Genomic DNA, 21,324 nt, shown 5'->3' on the forward strand with positions numbered 1-21,324 from the left:
ATATTAGCATAATTATTGTTAACTTTAATATAATAAATATGTACTTTATTTTTAAATAAATTAATAATATATTTTATTTTTTAACTCTATTTTTTATTTTTATTTATTTTATTTAAATTTTTTTAAAATTTATTTTTATATTTTAAGTAGTTGTATAATTTATTTTTATTACTTTAGTACTCAATTATTACACTAAATATTTTAATTATGATTAATTTTAATATAATAAGTACACAATATATTTTTTAAATTGGAAATATCAAATTGATTTTTAAAGGGTATATTAGTACTTTTATATTTTTTTATTCCGATTCTGGGTGTAAGTAAACGTATGAATGAGATTTAGAATGACTCCGATTCTGAATCCTATCACTAAGTAAACAGTTTATTCTGACTTCGATTCCTCACTCTGAATCCTACTCATTTCGATTCATGCTCATTCCGATTACGCGTAGGTAAACATGCCATTAGAGTAGTGTTTTTTCAATGCCTTCTTAGCGGAAGTCTGATGTGTTTTTTTTTTTTTTTGAAAAAAAACACGGTAATGAGTCATGATTTGAATTATGGAACGAATCATCACCAAACGTCTTCTTTAGTTTACAAATGAGATTGTGGCCTCGTTCACTTCGTAGATTCGAGTTTTTAATTCGAGCTGAGATGTGACATTTTCTTAGAGCTTTTCACTGTAGCAGAAAAAGTTAGATGTGACATTTTCTGAGAGCTTTTTACTGTAGAAACCTAAAACTGAAAACTCGAATCGGTAAAATGAACGAGGCATGTATATACTCTTTTGGACTTCAACTCCGGATTTCAAACCTAAAAAAAATAAAAGATAAGACGCGTGGGAAGATAAGGCAGTGTTTGAAGTTTGTTTTGTTTTTGTTTTTCACGTTTTTTGAGAAATGAAATATGAAAATAGGAGAGAAATGACATTTGACACAATTAAAGACAAAAAACAAAAAATGAAAATGGTTTTTTGTTTTAGTGTAAAATGAGAGAAATGAAAAATGACTTTTAGTCGTTTTTCATTTTTTGTTCCGTTTTCTCCTCTCTCGAGTACAGAGCGAGAGAGAAATATTAATGGATTTTTTTATACTAAAAATAATCTCTTAATAAAACTATCAAACGTATTTTTAAAAATAATTTCTATCTGAAATTGAAAATATTTTCATTTCTATTTTCATACCAAAAATAAAATTATTTTAAAACGAGTTTCAAATATTCCCACTCAACTGACTCTTGGTCCACAGGTTTTCCTTTTTGAAAAGGTGGTGATTGAAGTAGAGATGCAACAATGGGCCGGGGCTCGTGGGCCGGCCTAGGCTCATCCTGACACAGTGACGGGCCGAGCCAGCACGGCCCGTCACTGTTCAAGGCACGGCCCATCCCATAAATATTGGTGGGCTGGGCTAGGCCAACATATATCGGCCCATGGGCCAGGCCGGGTTGGGCCAGCCCGTCTAGGCCCATGATGGGCCGGCCCAGCCCGGCCCATCTAGGCCCATAATGAGCCGGCCCAGCCCAGCCCATCTAGGCCCATAATAGTTTCATGTTTTTTTTTCTTTTTTTAGTAATTTTGTCAACATCTTATGTATAATTATCCTGATTGTACTCTTTTTTCTTTACCAAAACTTTGTCCCACTAGGTTTTCCTTAAAAAGATGTTTATTTAATGAGGTAATCGTAAATAAAATATCTATTTTCATATTTCCATTGACTATTCAAACTTATATATTTGTTAACTTGTTTAAAAACTAAAAAATAAAAATAAAAAAATTAGAAATTGCATATTTAGATGGGCTAGCCCATCTAACCCCATGATAGGCCAAGATGGGCCTTGAGTGGGCCAGCTCATGGCACGGCCCATCCTGACCCGCGTCATAGCCCAGCCTGGCCCGCAGCATGGCCTAGCCTGGCCCACGTAAAATTAGCACGTGGTGTGGGCTGGGCCGAGGTCATTCTTATACGGGCCAACCCAACCCGATCCATGAAATTCGTGGGCTGGGCCAGCCCGGCCCGCGGCCCGCGTGGGCCTAAGGAGAACGGGATGGGCCGGGCCGGCCTATTCTTACATCTCTAGATTGAAGGGACCGACACTTATTGCAAAACGACGCATCTATCTCTCAGTTTTTTTTTTTTTTGATAATTTTTTTAGGGAAAAATTGTCTTGTAGTATTGTGCTGTCGTTTAAGGAGAAAGTTTCCCGATCACTTTTTATTTCTATAGCAGTTTGCAGTGCTCGACGAGAAACATCTGGTTTGTTTTTGCTGAATGAACATCTGATTTGTTGCCACGCTGAAAAACGACATGTTGTGTGCCTTTTGAATTATTCTGTCGTTTTGATGAAACGGCAACGTTGTCCATGTCTGAAAGTTGCTATCCTATCATATACAAGAAAACGGCATTTAGTCATGATTAAAACTTGCAGTCGTTTAATATTTTCACAAGTTTCTTGGCCTTTGCTTTTGAAAACGACTTGTCGTTTACTTTTAGTCGTTTGCTGTCTTTATGTTGAACAAACATGTACATAAATATTAGAATTCAATTCATTGACCTACTACTAAAAGCCACAATAGATCCATTAAAAAAAAGTTAGAAAAAAAAAATACCACCAGATCAATTTTTATAGGTATAAATTATATTATATAATATATATATATATATATATATATTTGAAACAGAAGCGTACATCTTGCCTGCTCTGGCCACAACAAACAAGTTTTAAGAGCAACAGGATTACAATAAATTTATGAGTTAGATAAATGGCAATTGCCCTCGGTTGTTAACTTGTGCTGCACGTACAACATGTATAATAGTATGAACTAATATAATGGAGCAAATGAGTTGGAGCTAATATAAGTGGTGGTTGGGGAACATTGCGTGAATATCGGTGATTTATTGTTCAGATTCAAATCTGAACCACAAATGTCATTATGCGTTGTCATTTGAATAATAAAATGCTTAAACTCTCCCTCATCTGATGATATATATAAACATAGAGTTTGAGACAAAAGAACAACAAGGCAAAACTAATCAATTGCAAATTCAATTTGAAAGGCCAACGTTTCTCTCTTTCTTGAGAAAGAAAAGAATGGCTGCGTCAAATTCCCACTTCCATGTTCGCTCAAACAGCTTACCCTCCCAATCAAACCCACTTCTTCTACAATGCAACGAAAATTTGAGCAGATTGGAGGCTCGTGGTGCAACTTCATCATCTTCTTTTATTACCCAAAGACTAAGCGGTCTTGAGGATTTGCACGAATGTGTTGAAAAGTTGCTTCTATTACCCTCCACTCAACAAGCCTTTGTCCAAGGCCGCCAAGAGCAATGGATTGACCAACTGGTGGATGGCTCTCTTAGGCTTTTGGATTTGTGCAGCTCGGCTAAGGATGCCGTGTTGCACACAAAGGAATGTGCACGCGACATTCAATCAATCATGCGCAGAAGACGAGGGGCTGAAGTTGGACTTGAAAGTGAGATCAGCAAGTACTTGGCCTCTAGGAAAGTGGTGAAGAGGGCAATCAATAAGGCCTTGGGGAGTTTAAAGAGTGTCGAAACTAAAAGCTCATTCTCTGATCTCTCCAACAAAGATGGTGAAACCATAGCCTTGATTAGCGTCTTAAAAGAGGTGGAAGTTGTCGCTCTTGCGGTGTTTGAGTCTTTGTTGTCCTTTATTTCCGGGCCAAAGGCACAAACTAAGCTTGGTGGTTGGTCTCTAGTTTCCAAGATTATGCACAGCAAAAGAGTTGGCTGTGAAGAAGAACAACAAGTAAATGAATTCGCAAAGGTGGATGCAGCAATGCACCGCCTCATGAGTCACAAGATGCAAATCGAGAAGGTTCAAAGTGAGCTGCAAATTCTAGAGATGTGCGTTCAAGACTTTGAAGAAAGACTAGAGTGCCTCTTCAGGCGTCTAATCAAAACCAGAGTTTCCCTTCTCAACATCCTCAACAACTAGATTATAACTTCTGTTTGTAATGCTCCACTATGGGGGCGCATACCTAAAATTTTGATAGCCTAGATAAAATGTTTACACATATACATGTAAATGATGGAATATATACAAAGCACATTTTTCTTCCATAGTAAATTTACATACTTTTTTCCTTTGTCTCAATTTCCAGTATATTCTATCTTTACATCCATAATTTCCATAGCCTAAATGGTAGTTTACGGCGCATTTGCTTTAAGATTATTCTACTGTTCCCCAATTATTTCACAAATTACGGCAGTCACAGAAATTTATCTACAGATCTGATCCAATAAACCAGATTCTTAAAAAATTAAAGTACTTAGGTGACCAATAAATTAATAAATGGCAATGTGCCATGCAACTTGAACCTGCATATACTGGCACAGTTTTCTCTGTTTAAGATGCCACATGTTTTTTGCAAATTAAATCAAATGCCAAGGCTGTACAGATTCCAATTGTCTCAAACTAGATTAGCAAAACCATTATGCAATAATTATGGTTCATCTTAATAAACTTGATTCTCACATGCTTTATGCAATTAATGCTACGCTGGCTGTCTTAGTGTTAGGAGACCAACGGAATCATCTGCATGCTTGTTACCAATTTCAAGCTATATTTTTTCTTCTTTATACAAACTTATTCCTCGATTCGAATTTAGAATTTGAGTTTTGCTACAATAAAAAACTCTCAGAAACAGTCACATCTAACTTTTTTGTTACAGTAAAAAGCTCTCACATAAAGTCACGTCTCAACTCGAATCAACGAATTAAACGGGCCCTTAAACTGTTTCCAGAGTTATATGATTTTTCCGGCTTCTACTACGCCACCATGTTAATGGACCAACATGGCCAACATCTACTTTTCTGGATGTATCATGTGGAGCTAGCTAATGTACAGTGTCTCTGTAAGAAAGATAAATCCAATACTCTCTTTTAACTGAATTTAATTACTCGAAGTAAAATTTTCAGTTTATGGAACATATATAATTTTGTTCCTCCATATTCTTGTGTACAATTCTTTTTATTAAGAAAAAAAGTGCTCATTTGGTGCATCTCTCTCTAGCTTGTCTCATGCGGAGGTATGCTGATCCGGAGAGGATGGTGATTGCCTATTTCTTGTTGCCAACATGGTGGTATCAATGCCATTCGTGCGTTGAAAATTATTGCTTTATTATAATGCATTTGAGAGATACATGTCTGATATATCAACTTATAAAAATGTCGATGACCGGATGCAAACATGGTGGTGGGGAGACATAGCAAAAACATCTTCACCATCTCATCTTTAGATCCAATTCACAATCATGTTAGCCTCCTTGTGTATTGACGAGGATGAGATTCCTTTTGTCTCGATACGATTGCCTCCTCCAAATATAAATAGAGATCGTAGATGCCAAATGGAAGCAAGCAAGTTCTAGACTGAATTCAACATTCATCCGCTATATAGCAAGCTCTTCTCCTTCCTTTATCAGGAAACAAAAGAAAAAAAAAATGGCAGCTTATCACACTCGATCAATTAGCTTTCCCTCTAGCCAGCACCCTCTCATTCCCGAATTTGACGAGCAGTTGTGCAGATTGAGGTCCTCAGAAGCGGCCTCTTCTTCATCAACTTCTCTAAGCAGCAAAGTCAGCGGACTTCAAGATCTGCATGATTGTGTCGACAAGTTGCTTTTGTTACCACTTAACCAACAAGCCTTGTCCAAACAGCCGAATGAGGAATGGGTTGACGAGCTTTTGGATGGGTCTCTTCGACTCTTGGATATGTGCAACACAGCCAAGGATGCCTTGCAGCAAACAAAGGAATCCACACAAGAACTTCAATCAATTATTCGCAGAAGACGTGGTGGTGAATCGAGTCTATCGTGTGAGGTCAAGAAATTCTTGAACATCAGGAAAGCAGTGAAGAAGGCACTGCACGAGGCCATGGAAAACAAATGCACCTTCAGTCTTCTTAACCAGGATCAAGAAATTGTTAGCATGTTGAGAGAGGTTCAATCAATTACTCTCGCGGTTTTTGAATCAATGTTCTCCTTCATCTCGGGGCCAAAGTCAAACAGCTGGTCATTGGTTTCCAAGTTGATGAACTCCAAAAAGGCGTCTTGTGAGAATGTCAACAAATCAAACGAATTTGTAAACGTGGATGCTGCATTGAACAGCTTGCTGATCAGCAACAAGTCGAAGAAATCGGATAGCATGCTTGAAGAGAACGCTCAAAACGAGCTTCAGAAATTGGAAATGTGCATTCAAGATCTTGAAGAAGGAGTTGAGAGCCTTTACAGGCGTTTGCTTAAAACCAGAGTTTCTCTGCTCAACATCCTCAGCCACTAGTTGATTAGAAACTTTTTAATTTACTATAGGAAAAGTCTGAGAACCAATCTTTCAAACTTGTACATCAACAATGTATACAATGTTTATATTTTCACATGCGAAATTAAGTACTGCTTCACATACATTCTTTAATTGATTCTTACTTCTTCCCAACTATTAAATTCAGTGCTAAACACAATTTCTCCATTTTTATAGCTTTTATTGATTCTGAAAAAATAATAATAATAATAATTCCCATCAAAAAAATAATAATTTATCCCTCAGAAAAAAAAAATTATCAACATTTCCATTACCTTGTCCGGCAGATTGGTTAATAGTTTAAATTAGCCTTGGAGCGCAGGGCAGTTCTGCTCATGAATTAAATCAGAGAAGTGAATCGTTTTAAAAAGATGAAACTAATCTCTCTTTCAGATAATAATAAAACTTGTTGAATTAAACGAAACAAATAACTTGAAGCAATTCGATAATGTATGTCGAACGTACGCTCAACAATATTACAAAAAACAAAAACAAAAAGAAGGAAAGGAAAAATAACATGTTATAAAATGAACGAGTTGACCCCACCCTCAGACGGTAGACTAAGATCCCACATCTTATCAGATCAAAAAAGATCCCAACTAATGGCTCTTATTCATCAATTTGAGTACACAAGTACTCTTTTTTTTTTTTTTTTTAAATCATCTAATTTTAAAAATGTGGATCCATCTATATTTCCCTCAACATCGTCACTTTCGTCCATGGATGAAAAGACCAATCATTCAAAATCCTTAAAAACGACATCAAGTAGTTCTTTTGCTGGGAAACCGATATAAATGAGTTGAAATTTATAGAATGAATGTACACAGAGGAAGCGTCAAGCTAGACAAATAAATACCAAAAGATAATCTTAAAACGACAAATATGTTTCTAAAAACGACAAAGTTGTTTTAGAAAACCACATTTGCTGAAAAACGACAATAGAGTAAAATGACAATTAATAGAATAAAATCAAGTCGACCACAATGGAATTAAAAAAATGAAGCTGACCTTTTTTTCTGAGAAAAAAGAAAAGAAGAAGAAGCTAACTAAAAACCGACCATCTAGAGAGAGAGAGCATAAAAAAATAAAATAAATAACGACAACACTCAGAAAATGATATCAAATGAAAACAACAATGTTTTCACAAACCGCAGTGAAACAAGAACATTCAGAAAACGATAATTATGCCCAAAAAAACATTAATTAATTACACGCATGTGAAAGACTCAAATCTCATACGCTTCAAACAATTAAAAACGCGGCTCTCGTTCTATTTCTGCTTACTAACGAGCATCATCAAGTATCAACTATTTTTCTACAATTCATAAATGGCTTATACAGAACTTGCTTGTTCCTTTGACAGCAATCATGCATAGACTTGCATAGTTAAAATAGTACTCATAATCCCATATTTATTTACAAATTCTGCTCACTCTGGCCTGTGGTCTAAAAATGTAATTCGAACTATGACTCATTCTGTCAACATCAAAGGAAAAAAGTATTAACCGCCTCTTTAGTAATTTAAACTGTAATGTAACCGAAATAGTTAAATCTTGAGTTGGACCTTTCAGCTCTAAATTTTGAAAGTGTGGGAAAGACATAATATAATAAGTATATTGCATATATTCAAATATTTATTTGTTGCGGGATTGAATAGTTTGGAAAGAAGCAAGAAAATTGAAGAATGTATGGGAAAAATTACTTCATTATCGTATGTGAAAAGTATATATATGTGCATTCATAACAATCTCATTGATGTACAAGTGTGAAAAGCTGATTTCAAGACTTTTCCTATTTCTTTATTACTGTTTATAACCACCTAGTGGTTAAGGTTGTTGAGCAGAGAAACTCTGATTTTAATCAAACGCCTATAAAGGCTCTCAACTCCTTCTTCAAGATCTTGAATGCACATCTCCAATTCTTGAAGCTGTTTTTGTGCATTCTCTTCAACCGTGCTGTCTGAATTCTTCATCTTGTGGCTGATCAACAAGTTCAACGCAGCATCGGCGCTTGCAAATTCGTTTGATTCGTTGACCTTCTCACAAGACACTGTTTTGGAGTTCATCAACTTGGAAACCAATGACCAGCTGCTTGACTTTGGCCCCGAGATGAAGAAAAACATTGATTCAAAAACCGAGAGAGTAATTGATTGAACCTCTCTTAACATGCTAACAACTTCTTGATCCCTGTTAAGAAGACTGAAGGCGCATTTGCTTTCCATGGCCTTGTGGAGTGCCTTCTTCACTGCTTTCCTGGAGTTCAAGAATTTCTTGAGCTCACTTGATAGGCTCGATTCACCGCCGCGTCTTCTGCGAATAATTGATTGAAGTTCTTGTGTGGATTCTTTAGTTTGCTGCAAGGCATCCTTGGCTGTGTTGCACATATCCAAGAGTCTAAGAGATCCATCCAAAAGCTCATCGACCCATTTCTCATTTTTCTGATTGGACAGGGCTTGTTGGTTAAGTGGTAATAGAAGCAACTTGTCAACACAATCATGCAGATCTTGAAGTCCGCTAAGTTTTCCGCTTAGCGAAGCTGATGAAGATGAGGCCGCTTCAGAGGACCTCAATCTGCACAACTGCTCGTCAAATTCGGGAATGAGAGGGTGTTGCCTAGAGGGAAAGCTGTTCGAGCGAGCGTGATAAGCTGCCATTTTCGTTTCTTGACAAAGGAAGGAGAAGAGCTTTTGTAGCTGTTAAATGTTCAACGAAGTCTAGAATTTGCCTGCTATCCTTTGGCATCAACCATCTTATTTATGATCGGAGGGTGAAGGAGACAAAAGGAATCTCATCCTCTTCAATACACCGTGTGGCTAACATGATGATGATTTCGATCCAAAAATACAAATGGTGAAGATGTTTTGCCATGTCTCCCTACCACCAGATCCGGATCTCAATACCAACAATTAATACATAATATAATTAGAAATTTATCTCTCAGTTGGAAAAGATGCCTTATTATATATTCCTTGATAAGAAATAAAATTTGTAATGCACGAGTGGCGATGACACATAACAAGAAAAAGGCAATTTCCATTCTATTCGGATCAGCACTCCTCCACATGAGACAAAATGAGATACACCACTAGGTCTCACTGATACAAAAAGGATTATCTATTTCAATTAAATCGTGGAATTAATAAAATAATTGTCACAAAAAACAATATTTTAAGTTTTTCTTAATATAAAAAAGAATCATCTATATATATCGTTGGTGCTTGTAGCCCAATTCACCATCCTAGAAGCTATTCTTGCGCTAATAATTGGATCATCAAGTTAGCGTGCTAATAATGCCTCCTCACAGTATTGCATAAAAATGAGCTTAATAGTCTAATCTTTTGAATATTAAATTGATGTTTGAAATTGAAATTATTTTCGTCCTTCAATTTCTTGTGATCATGTTATTTTATGTTGCTTTCTCAGCATTTTCGTTTAGCGTTCATGCAGTTTATTCCTTTTTTAAGTTTTATCTCGTTTAATGTTAATGTTATTTTCGTCACGATTTTTTTTTTCCTTATTCAGATCCATTTTAAAGGCCAATGTCGTTTTGTTAAGTCACCGTCGTTTTTCAAGCTGTCATTTTATGTATAAATCTGCATCCTCTTTTGAGTTTCTTGTCGTTTTATTTTTTTGTCGTCGTTTCCCTTATTTTCTGTCACTTTTGACGTTATGTTTTTAATCTGTCGTTGCCCCGTTTATATTGTCTTTCGGTTGCTTTTATTTTTTCCATCTTTTTCTCGTTTCTTTACCTAGGCAGGCTCTCCTTTTTCAATTCATGTAGTTTATGAAGATAATTGTCTTTCGTATGATATCCTTTTTTAAGGTAATTGTCATTTAATTAGGTTGTTTTTCCTGTCGTTGCTTCCAAGTTGATATAGTTGCCATTAAAGGTTGCTGTCGTTTTCACGTGATATCGTTTTATAGCTCTTATCTCTATTCTAGCCTATAATTTCTTTTTTCTTTTTTCCTTTCACAATATAGTCGTATTATTTGCGTGCGAGGTTCCTGTCTTTTCTACTGCAATTTTCGTTCTCCAATCACTAACAGATGACACTTTAGACGGAATATTAATAACTATATTTTAGCGCACTTGTGTCCCTTGAATTTCTCGTAATTTAATACTTTATTTCCCGCAATAATTTTTTTTTTCCTTTGATAATTTAGTCCCCGAATTAGTCATAAAATCCTCTAACATATATCTCAGATTAATAATTTGAGTTAATTGCCAGTTTCTTAAAAATTCAGGACAGAGTTGCAAAAAAATAAAAATAAAAACAAAGAAAGAAGAAGAAGAAGAAGAAGAAGAAGAAGAAGAAGAAAGCCAATTGCTTCAAGCCCATATGAAATTTATGTTGAGCGTGATTAACTTTATTTGATCTGAACAAGAAGATTTGCTAGATTGTTGAAATGAGGATAACTTTCTGAGATGATTCATGGTTATCTTCATTCTCATAATAACTTGTATTTATCTTTTAATGTAAACTTTGCTCCCAAAAACAAAAAGGACCTTTTCCTCTATTTGTTGCAAGTCATTTCTCCTGTGTTAATCTTCTTGAATGAACAACCATAAATCAGTTAGAAAACTACAAAATGTCCATAGTATTATCTTTAGTTTTACAATCCATGTGAACTAAGCCCACATGTAACATATGTTAAGTCCGATTAACTTCATTTAATTAAACAAAGATTAGCTAGCTTATTGAAATGAGATTTCAAATTTTCTGCGATAATTAATAGCTTCCGTATGATTCGAGACTTCTTTGAATGCAAAGTTTACTTTTAAAAAAAAAAAAAAAAAAAAGGACCTTTCAATTCAAACTATTAATCAGTACGTGAAAGAGGAAAATACTGGCAGTCTCTTTGTTTTTACACAGAAAACGTTGAAATAATTTCTCCTTCAGATCCTTAATTTAGAATAATTCGCACATCCTGCAAAAATTAGTAAAAATTTGAAACTATAATGTTACCAATATGGATGAAGCTTCTATTAGATTGATGTCTGAATCTCGTATATATGAAAACATTTGCATTGTATATATCTCATTGATGTACAAATATGAAAAGCTAGTTACAAAACTTTTCCTATTGCTAAATCACTATTTTGTCACCACCTAGTGGTTGAGGATGTTGAGCAGAGAAACTCTGGTTTTGATCAAACGCCTGTAAAGGCTCTCAACTCCTTCTTCTAGATCTTGAATGCACATCTCCAATTTCTGAAGTTCGTTTTGCGCATTCTCATCAAGCACGCTATCTGATTTCTTCATCTTGTGGCTCATAAGCAAGCTGTTCAATGATGCATCTGCACTTGCGAATTCGTTTGATTTGTTGACGTCCTCACAAGAAACTTTTGTAGAGTTCATCAACTTGGAAACCAATGACCAGCTGCTTGACTTTGGTCCGGAGATGAAGGCAAACATTAATTGAAAAACTGTGAGAGTAATTGAATGAACCTCATACAACATGCTAACAATTTCTTCATCCTTGTTAAGGAGACTGAAGGTGCGTCTGTTTTCCGCAGCCTTGTGGAGTGCTTTTTTCACCGCTTTCCTGGATTTCAAGAATTTCTTAAACTCACTTGATAGACTCGATTCACCTCCGCGTCTTCTGCGTATAATTGACTGAAGTTCTTGCGTTGATTCTTTCATTTGCAAAAGGGCATCCTTGGCTGTGTTGCATAAATCCAAGAGCTTAAGAGATGCATCTAAAAGCTCATTTATGCATTTCTCATGTTGATCCCGGGATAAGGCTTGTTGATTGTGTGGTCGTAAAAGCAACTTATCAACACAATCATGCAGATCTTGAAGTCCGCATAGTTTGCCGGCGACCGATGATGATGAGGCCTCTTCTGAAGACCTCAATCTGCACAACTGCTCTTCGAATTCGGGAATGAGAGGGTGCTGCCTAGAAGGCAAGCTATTGGAGCGAGTGTGGTAAGATGCCATTTTTACCTGGAAAATAGAGCTATTGCTAGCCTTTGAATGTTCAATGAATTTACAAATTAAAACCTCGAATTTGCCTGCTTTCCTTTGGCATCTACCATATGTATTTATATAAATGTAAGTTAATTAAGGGAGAAAAGAGGAATCTCATCTTCCTCAATACACGGTGAGGCTAACATGACTGTGATTTTGATCTAATTATACAAATACAATAATGAAGATGTTTATGCTATGTCTCCCTACCACCAAGTCCGGATCTTATTATCAATTATATTAAAGCCAGTATATCAGCATAAATCTCTCCCTTGGGGACAAAACTCACTACACATCTCACACCAAAGCAATAAAAATTCGCGCGATGCAGCGTGGCAAACCGCGCCTCGTTCGAAACACTCAACTCAAGAGGCAATAACCAGCCTATACAGATCAGCATTTGCGTCCGAAATGAGACAGGAGAGGGATATGCCACTCGTGCACATGCACATACGCAGAAAAATATTATGTATTCTCTTTTTCATATATTTTTGGAAAGAACTTCAATGAAAAGTGTGGATTAATAGAAATAATACGCGGCCTAATAACTATGACTGTGCCCCAGAAGGCGGCAAACTTTCCAAATACCAAAGGCGCCCGTGTGATATTTGAGCCAAAATATATAGTTTTGCCAACTTGGTTCTCGTTATTTGGTGGCTTTGTTTGAGACAATTGGAATCTCGACAGACCTGAAATCCATTGGTTTTCAGCTTTCAAGTATTCCGCGGGTGGACTAATAATCACAGAACTTTCCTACCATTTTGAACAATGCTGATAGCTCCAACGTGTGACACCAAACGACTTAACCGGTGTTTGGTAAACTTGTTTTCCGTTAGATTCTAGAGTAATCTGCACATTGAGAACAGAAGAGTTATTTTGTAGTGATAATTACATTAGTATATACATATCCTATTTCAACTTTCTCTCAATTCATCCCTCTATTTTTCAAAACTACAAAGGCAAAGATTTCAGACATATTCTCCAATTTTATATCGGCCAAATTTTTGACCAAAAAAAAAAAAAAAAAAAAAGAAAAAAATACTCTTAAATGTTACATATGTTCTATATATACACAACCCAATGTTACATGGCTTTCATAAAAAAACATGATGTTATATGACATGACCAAACTTTAATCAATTAGTTTGAAAGTAATCATCAGAAATCACATCTCTGACAACTAGTCCTTAATTTGGAGGTTAAGGGTATAGGTCCTTTTTGCCTTATTCACATGTCCCATTTTCTAGCAAGAGCTGGATCCATTTGTTTAAATCTCACAATATTCCTATGCAACTAGCCCAATAAGCATTAATCACTATTAATAAGACCAACAATTAGTTATTGCCACATGGTTGCATAAGAAGACCATGATTAGTTCTCTTCCACATCAAGAATACATCATTCAACTATATTATATAAAACCAATAATTGACTGCTTAGTCAATTGATTCGTGCGGATTACATATAACTAGACTTCATAATCCTTCAAAGTAGTTGCAATAATATAGGAAAAGAGAAAGTACACACATGGGATTAGTAAGAAATAAACATGCTAAATGATGCTCCATATGATCTTTCAAGTTGCACATCTATAATAGTAAAACAACTAATGAGCACGTTAAATGATATTGCAGAATCTTATCAAGTTACATAATGTAAAATAGAAAAACACCTATATGAGATTAGCTTGTAGATAAGCACGCCAAATGATATTATTGGCCTCCCAACAGAAAGACAACCAGCGTGGCTTTTATTGCATGAAGCATGTGAGACTCAAGTTTAGTGTTGAATGACATTAAATGCGAATTATATCGGAATCCATATATACAGCCTTGATATACTTGATTTAATTACCAGAAAATTCATGTAAATATGGATGGAATTACATCATAAACACAAGAAAACTTGGTGAAGTTTATGAGTTTTGAGATTTTGATCATGTGAATAGGATTATATATATTAATAGATTGAATATTACCCCCCAAAAAAATAAATCATGCATATCATATTGCGAATGAGAAACGGAAAGACAAATGGCACTGGTAGAATATTAATTGGTTTTACTTTTAAGTTAATGCGTAATTAACCAATAAAGGCTCTAAATAAAAGATCTTAGAGATCTAGTGGAAATAACAGAGACAATTAGGAAAAAGAGCATGAAATATTTTTTTAATTTTTAGAAGAGAAGTACAATATTATATGCAATCATGTACAACTATACATGAAAATTCATGAGATCCAAGACATCAAAATTTTGGATTCCCATGCTTGAATATTACATGATATATTTTTTTTTATTTTTTCATCTAGTTGTTGAGGATGTTGAGAAGGGAAACTCTATTTTTGATCAAACGCCTGAACAGCCTCTCCAGCCTTTCTTCGAAGTCTTGAACGCACAACTCAAGACTTTGAAGCTCGGTTTGCGCGTTTTCGATGTGCAAAGAGTTCTCAACTTTGCTTGTGTCGTGACACATGAGGCGTTGCAATGCCTCCTCCACCTTCGCGAATTCGTTCACATCGGTTTCTTGCGCTTCCTGATCGCAACCAACTTTCTTCTTATTGTTCATGAGCTTGGAAACCAAGGACCAGCCACTTAGCTTAGTCTGCGCCTTTGGCCCTGAAATAAAGCACAACAAGGACTCAAACACCGCAAGAGAGACCGACTCTACTTCTCTTAGAACACCAACCAACGCCGCGGTCTCAACAGTCATGTCTTTGTTGGTGGGAGAAGACGATGAAGATTTCACCGCAGCCTTCATATTCTCAAGAGCCTTGCGGATTGCCTTCTTCACCACCTTTCTTGAGGCCAAGTACTTGGTGACCTCGCCCGCCAGCCCAACCTCAGCTCCGCGTCGCCTGCGCATGATCGACTGAACTTCACGAGCACATTCCTTGGTGTGCAGCACGGCATCTTTGGCTGCGCTGCACATGTCCAAGAGCCTAAGAGAGCCATCCACCTGCTCATCAACCCATTTCTCGTGACGGCTGTGGACAAAGGCTTGCTGAGTGAGGGGCAACTGAAACAACTTCTCAACGCAGTCATGCAGATCTTCGAGACCGCTCAGTTTGTGGCTCAGTGAAGACGATGAAGTCGCCTCGGAAGCCCCCAATCTGCACAAATGCTCGTCGCATCGTTGGAAAAGGGGGTGTGGCCTAGTGGGAAAGCTGTTGGAACGAACATGGTATTGTGATTTGGAAGGAGCCATTTTTTTTTTCTTTTCTTTTCTTTCGAAATTAAGTTATAGAGAAAGCTAAAAGTTGAAATGGGAATTGATTGGTTTCTCAATTTTGGCTTGCTTTCCTTTGTCATCCACACAATATATATATATAGAGACCAGCCAAATGAGGGAGACATAAAGCATATTAATTTATTATCTGATATATCTAAATATTAATGGTTTGTAACCAGATTCAGATTTGGATCTATACACAAAAGAAGCGATGTTCATGCAATGTTCCCTGCCCACCCATATAACCAACTCATCAATCCAAATATAATAATCACTTAAAATCTCAGAGGATCTTTCGTCACGCGAGTTTGCTATATTTGCAACACATGCATGAGTGACATTGACATGTTTCTGTCCATATTCATGGAAATTAGTGAGCCATTAATTTCTCATATTTATGATGGTTCTTGTCTTATTTTCAATATGGTTTCAATTAGTTCTTACACGTGTGGTGGGGCAGCACTAAAGAGTGTTAGATGTTAGTTTCGTCATTAAATGTGCAAATTGGCTTATATAATTTTATAAAAACAGCGTCAAAGGGAGAAGATGAAGATGAAGATGCTTCCTATCCAGCATGGCCTGCCTGGCTCTCTGGGAGACAAGAGGCTGCAACCACCCGTGTGCATGCATACATATTTTTACTATATATGTACGGAGCTGCACCCTATTATATATCTTTTCAACGTAGAGGAATCTTAACTTTTTATTTTTCACGGAAGACCAGTACTCATGCCATTAATTAACAATTCATGTGCACGTTACATGCTAATTTTCACAAAATATAAATATATAAATAAATAACACTGTTATCGATTTTATTGGGGTGTCTTTGCCACAAATTTCTATATATATTCAAGGGTCTAATTGCCAAAAAAATTATATTTAACGGGCAAATTGCCAAAGGAAGGAGAAGCTCGGGGGCAAAAGAGAAAATAAGCCTTGACCTTAAAGTCGTGAACTTTTTCTTCTCTTAAATAAAGTTACAAAACCGGATAACGTACGTCCGAAATACTTGAACAAAACCGGATTTACAAAACCGGATATACTTGAACAAATGCTACAGCCAATCTTCTGTCTGCATCCTTTTCTTTATTCTTTCAATTTTGTACAGAAAAAATTAAAACGAACACCCACTATGTGCCAACAAAATGTTCATGCCGTATAACGTACGTCCTGTAATACCATACCCATAAAAATTGTCGAGCGTGAAAATGCACTCAGAATTATCATACCCATAATTTTTTTTTTTTTAATGCACTAGGGAATAACTGAAAGTCCTAAATAAGAACGACAAAAACATGCAATTCTTCTTTTGAAGTCGTATTTTTCTTTTATTAGTATCAGTTTTCTTAGTCGTTGTCGTAATTAATTTCTATATCGTGTAAATATTCATAGTCCTATCCTATATATCATTTTGCAAGCCATCGTCGTATTCTTAAGAACTGTCGTTTTTTGTATATCGTCTTGTTTTTTGTGATGTCGTCGTTGTTGAAATTTATGGTTTTCAAGATGTTGTCGTCTAATGGATTATTTCTGTAGTCGTTAACGCATTCAAAGTGTGCGTGTTTTTTTTTTTTCAGTCGTTTTATTGTTGTCGTTTTTTGAGCTATTGTCGTTTATGAGGTTTTGTTATAAGATGTTGTCTTCAATCTTTTTAACCGTCCAAATCTTCAACAAAGTTGTGGTTTTTGAGGCCATCATTGCTTCATAATTGCCTTTTCTTCAATTTTGTATCGTTTTAGATTCTCTGCCTTATTTTTGCCCGCAATTCTCGAAAGTTATCGTTTCTAAATATGATGTCGTTTTTCTCAGTTCATGTCGTTTTCTTAAATTAATGTCGTTTAGTATATGATGATTGTTGTTTTCCTGATGCTTACCTCCATTCCATTTAAAAGAAAAACTCGTCTCTGTTCTGCACATTGGAAAGTGGGAAACAACGTCTGATCAAATTTTTATTAAAAAAAAAACCCCTAGTTTTTGTTCTTTTGTAAGTGGTAACCGAAGTTTTTCTGCGTCGTTTTTCAAATTTTGGTAACCTTCGTTTTTCAGTTCTTTATTGAATTTCAAACTCGAACTCTTCTAAGAGAAGCAATATATATAGAACAGATTTTGAGCCAAAAAAACAAAAAAACAAAAGGTGTACAAAATTTTTATGGAGAAAACTTACACATACATTCATGTACAAGTATATATAACAGAAAACTTGGTCTCAACGCCACCAAAATTTACACCTTATACACGCTTAGATGAGAAAGAAAAATTTCATCTGAGCTAGTTGTTAAGAATATTGAGAAGGGACACTCTGGTTTTGATCAAACGCCTGAATAGACGCTCTAGTCTTTCTTCAAATTCCTGAACGCAAAACTCCAGATTTTGAAGCTCATTTTGCACGTTCTCAACATGCAACTTGTGGTCAAATTTGTTTGCCTCTTGACGCATGAGAATGTTCAAAACAACATCCACTTTCTCAAACTCATTGGCTGTAGTCATTTCATTTTCCTCACAACCAACTCTCTTTCTTTGCATAAGCTTGGAGACCAAAGACCAGCCGCTCAGCTTGGCTTGTACCTTAGCCCCGCAAACAAACGACAACAAGGACTCGAACACCGCCAGTGTGACTGCCTCCACCTCTCTTAAAGCACAAACCAATGCCATAGTTTCAACGTTGTCGTTCATTTTGTTGGGAGGACACAATGAGCTTTTCGTTTCGCCGGTTTTCGAATTCCCAGCCAAGGCCTTGTGGATTGCCTTCTTCACCACTTTCCGTGATGCAAAGTACTTCCTGATCTCACTCTCGATCCCAACTTCAGCCCCCGGCCTTCTGCGACGCATGATTGATTGGATCTCGCGCGCGCATTCCTTGGTGTGCAAGACGGCATCCTTGGCCGCGCTGCACATGTCCAGGAGCCTAAGAGAGCCGTCCACCATTTGGTCAACCCACTTCTCTTGGCGGCCTTGGACAAAGGCTTGTTGAGTCAACGGCAATTGAAGCAACTTCTCAACACAATCATGCAAATCCTCTAGACCACTCAGCTTGTGGCTTATTGAAGATGATGATGATGAAGTTGCGCCAAAAGTAGCCCCTAACCGCCGCAAGTGCTCGTCGCATTGCTCGAAAAGCGGGTGCGGTTTGACGGGCAAGCTGTTGGAGCGGAAATGGTATTGGGATTTTGAGGCAACCATTTTTTTTTTCCTCTTAAAAGTTGAATCTAAAATGAAGTTTTTGAGACTTGGGTGGGCTTTCCTTTGCTCTCTTCTCAATTATATATGATCGCGTATGAGGGAAACATGGAGCATCATATCTTTTCAAGATACAAATTATGCATAACAACATGTATCAATATTCAGATTTGGATATCAAGACTGTAGCAACTATATGCTTATGCAATGTTCCCTGCCCGCCAATGTCTCCAACTCATTTCCCAAATTTTTTTTTGGCTTCAACAAATCTAATAATATCTCTATTATGAGATGCAGCTATATTCTATAAATGCAACACGAGTGGCTTTGACACCATTTTCAATGAATCAAGACAATGCATTATTTTCTCATGTTTTGTGATATTTGTGTTTATTATTTTTTTGCTTTTGTTAGCCAAGTTTCAATGAATCAGAGCAAAAGGCCATTATTTTCTTGTATTTTATAGCATATTATTGTCATTATTTTCTTTTTTTTTTTGTTTCAATTAATTCACCGGTTTCTACTTTCAATGAATCAGACCATTAAGGGCCATTATTTCTTATACTTTATAATTAATATATCGAAATTATTTTTTCTTTTCCCTTAAAAAAAAAAAAGAAGCTATTTTTTCTTTCAATTAATTTTTATGGAACAAGTGATGAGGCTAAAAAGGAGTTGGTTGTGCACAATTAATGCAAAATGATTATGAACAGGTCAAAAGTTGAAGATGCCCTGTTGTCACAAGAGATGCACGCATGGTAAATATGGTACTTCAACAACAAATAATACTTTTCTCTCATGTTATCTTTGACCAAAATTCTTTACTTATATGTTGGATTCTACAGGACTAAAGTAGGAAATTTCCGAGCGCTATCTTATATAATTATTGGTTGGTCACTTACTAAATGTTAAAAATTTTGTCTATTACATTAAAATACAAGATAATTCGCACGAGAGGAAAAAACAAAAACAAATTCTTGTCGTATACGTTGAATTTTGGGTTTTTGTCTCAAAGCTTGTCTTTTCATCTTGCTTGCTCATGATGATCTTATATGTTGGATATACGTGAAAGTGACTGGCAGCTTCATCCACTTTACAGAATCACAACTCAATCTTGGCCAATAAGAGGTATTTGATTTGGATCTCAACTCTATATCACCCATGTTTGTTTTTTGTCTCCTCACTACCAGATCACAAAATCATCACCCAACTTGTTTTACTCTTTATTAATAATAATAATAATAATAATAAGTAAGTTTACACGAGTGTATTTTCACTTAGAAAACAACATGAAGTTGACAAGCATCTTCATTCTCAATGCCGCTTTTCTGGTTCCCTGTACGGAGACCAACTATAAGACAAAGAGTTACTCGTGGCGCAAGGTAGTAATATTATTACCAAATGAGATCATTGCTGAATATTGTGTTGTTGGTGAAGGCTTTTCACTTGAAATAAGATCCCCAAATGCTGTGGCTGTTGTTAAGCAAAGAGAGACAGACATCAGGTCTAAAGTCAAAACCATTTTCGGATTTGTGGTTGAGTATATATATGTAAATTGGTGGATGGAAACTGCTCATAGGTTGAGTTTTTCGCTTAATTAAATATATATATATATATGCGTACTCACACATATTTTGTTTCCTTATAAGTAATATTTTTGTTACACTTTTTAATATCATTATTACATAAAATATATATCATTAGTTTTTTATGTTATATATAGGACCGGTCCTTTAGAAATAGACCTATCAATTTAGGCCATTAGCCTGAACCAAAACATGAAATTAGCTTGGGGCCGACCCTGGCACTTTCTTTTTTAGGTTTGGCCATCTCCGCCCAATGAGAATATAGAAAAAATAGAGAATTTATTCTTGAGAGTACATGAGTCTCTTTACTCTTGATAAATACCTTTTTATTGGTGCAATTATTTGACTAAAAAAATTATGAATCAAGAGTAAAATGTAAAAATCTTTTAAGGAGTATTTGTCAAGATTGCCTATGAATATATGCCCGGCCTGCAATTTTTTTATAAGAACAAATAAAACGTCAAAAACATGATCTAATCATAAGTTTTCGGATCTTTGGAATGTGCAGGGCTAGGTCTAAGAGCCAGGCTTCGGACCAACCCGTTCAACCTGGTAAAAATAATAATAATAAGTAAGTTTACACGAGTGTATTTTCACATAGAAAACAACATGAAGTTGACAAGCATCTTCATTCTCAATGGCGCTTTTCTGGTTCCCTGTACGGAGACCAACTATAAGACAAAAGAGTTACTCGTGGCGCAAGGTAGTAATATTATTACCAAATGAGATCATTGCTGAATATTGTGTTGTTGGTGAAGGCTTTTCACTTGAAATAAGATCCCCAAATGCTGTGGCTGTTGTTAAGCAAAGAGAGACAGACATCAGGTCTAAAGTCAAAACCATTTTCGGATTTGTGGTTGAGTATATATATGTAAATTGGTGGATGGAAACTGCTCATAGGTTGAGTTTTTCGCTTAATTAAATATATATATATATATGCGTACTCACACATATTTTGTTTCCTTATAAGTAATATTTTTGTTACACTTTTTAATATCATTATTACATAAAATATATATCATTAGTTTTTTATGTTATAT

At 35.9% G+C, this 21,324-nt stretch overlaps 6 protein-coding genes across 6 annotated transcripts; 2 read left to right on the top strand and 4 right to left on the bottom strand.

Annotated features, from left to right (window-relative positions):
* Positions 1-3,090: 3,090 nt before the first annotated feature.
* Positions 3,091-3,957, top strand: LOC21397511. The gene has a single exon (XM_010105026.1). It carries the CDS (start codon positions 3,091-3,093, stop codon positions 3,955-3,957), a length of 867 nt encoding a protein of 288 aa, XP_010103328.1.
* A 1,505-nt stretch (positions 3,958-5,462) lies between these two features.
* LOC21397512 lies at positions 5,463-6,299 on the top strand. Its single transcript, XM_010105027.1, has one exon. It carries the CDS (start codon positions 5,463-5,465, stop codon positions 6,297-6,299), a length of 837 nt encoding a protein of 278 aa, XP_010103329.1.
* A 1,837-nt stretch (positions 6,300-8,136) lies between these two features.
* LOC21397513 lies at positions 8,137-8,970 on the bottom strand. The gene has a single exon (XM_010105028.1). The coding sequence runs from the start codon at positions 8,968-8,970 to the stop codon at positions 8,137-8,139; it is 834 nt and encodes a 277-aa protein (XP_010103330.1).
* A 2,457-nt stretch (positions 8,971-11,427) lies between these two features.
* LOC21397514 lies at positions 11,428-12,258 on the bottom strand. Its single transcript, XM_010105029.1, has one exon. It carries the CDS (start codon positions 12,256-12,258, stop codon positions 11,428-11,430), a length of 831 nt encoding a protein of 276 aa, XP_010103331.1.
* Positions 12,259-14,594: 2,336 nt separating this feature from the next.
* LOC21397515 lies at positions 14,595-15,494 on the bottom strand. The gene has a single exon (XM_010105030.1). It carries the CDS (start codon positions 15,492-15,494, stop codon positions 14,595-14,597), a length of 900 nt encoding a protein of 299 aa, XP_010103332.1.
* Positions 15,495-17,789: 2,295 nt separating this feature from the next.
* LOC21397516 lies at positions 17,790-18,701 on the bottom strand. Its single transcript, XM_010105031.1, has one exon. The coding sequence runs from the start codon at positions 18,699-18,701 to the stop codon at positions 17,790-17,792; it is 912 nt and encodes a 303-aa protein (XP_010103333.1).
* Between the last annotated feature and the right edge of the window lie 2,623 nt (positions 18,702-21,324).

This window comes from Morus notabilis, unplaced genomic scaffold (assembly GCF_000414095.1).
Source record: "Morus notabilis unplaced genomic scaffold, ASM41409v2 Scaffold629, whole genome shotgun sequence".
Taxonomy (NCBI): Eukaryota; Viridiplantae; Streptophyta; class Magnoliopsida; order Rosales; family Moraceae; genus Morus; species Morus notabilis.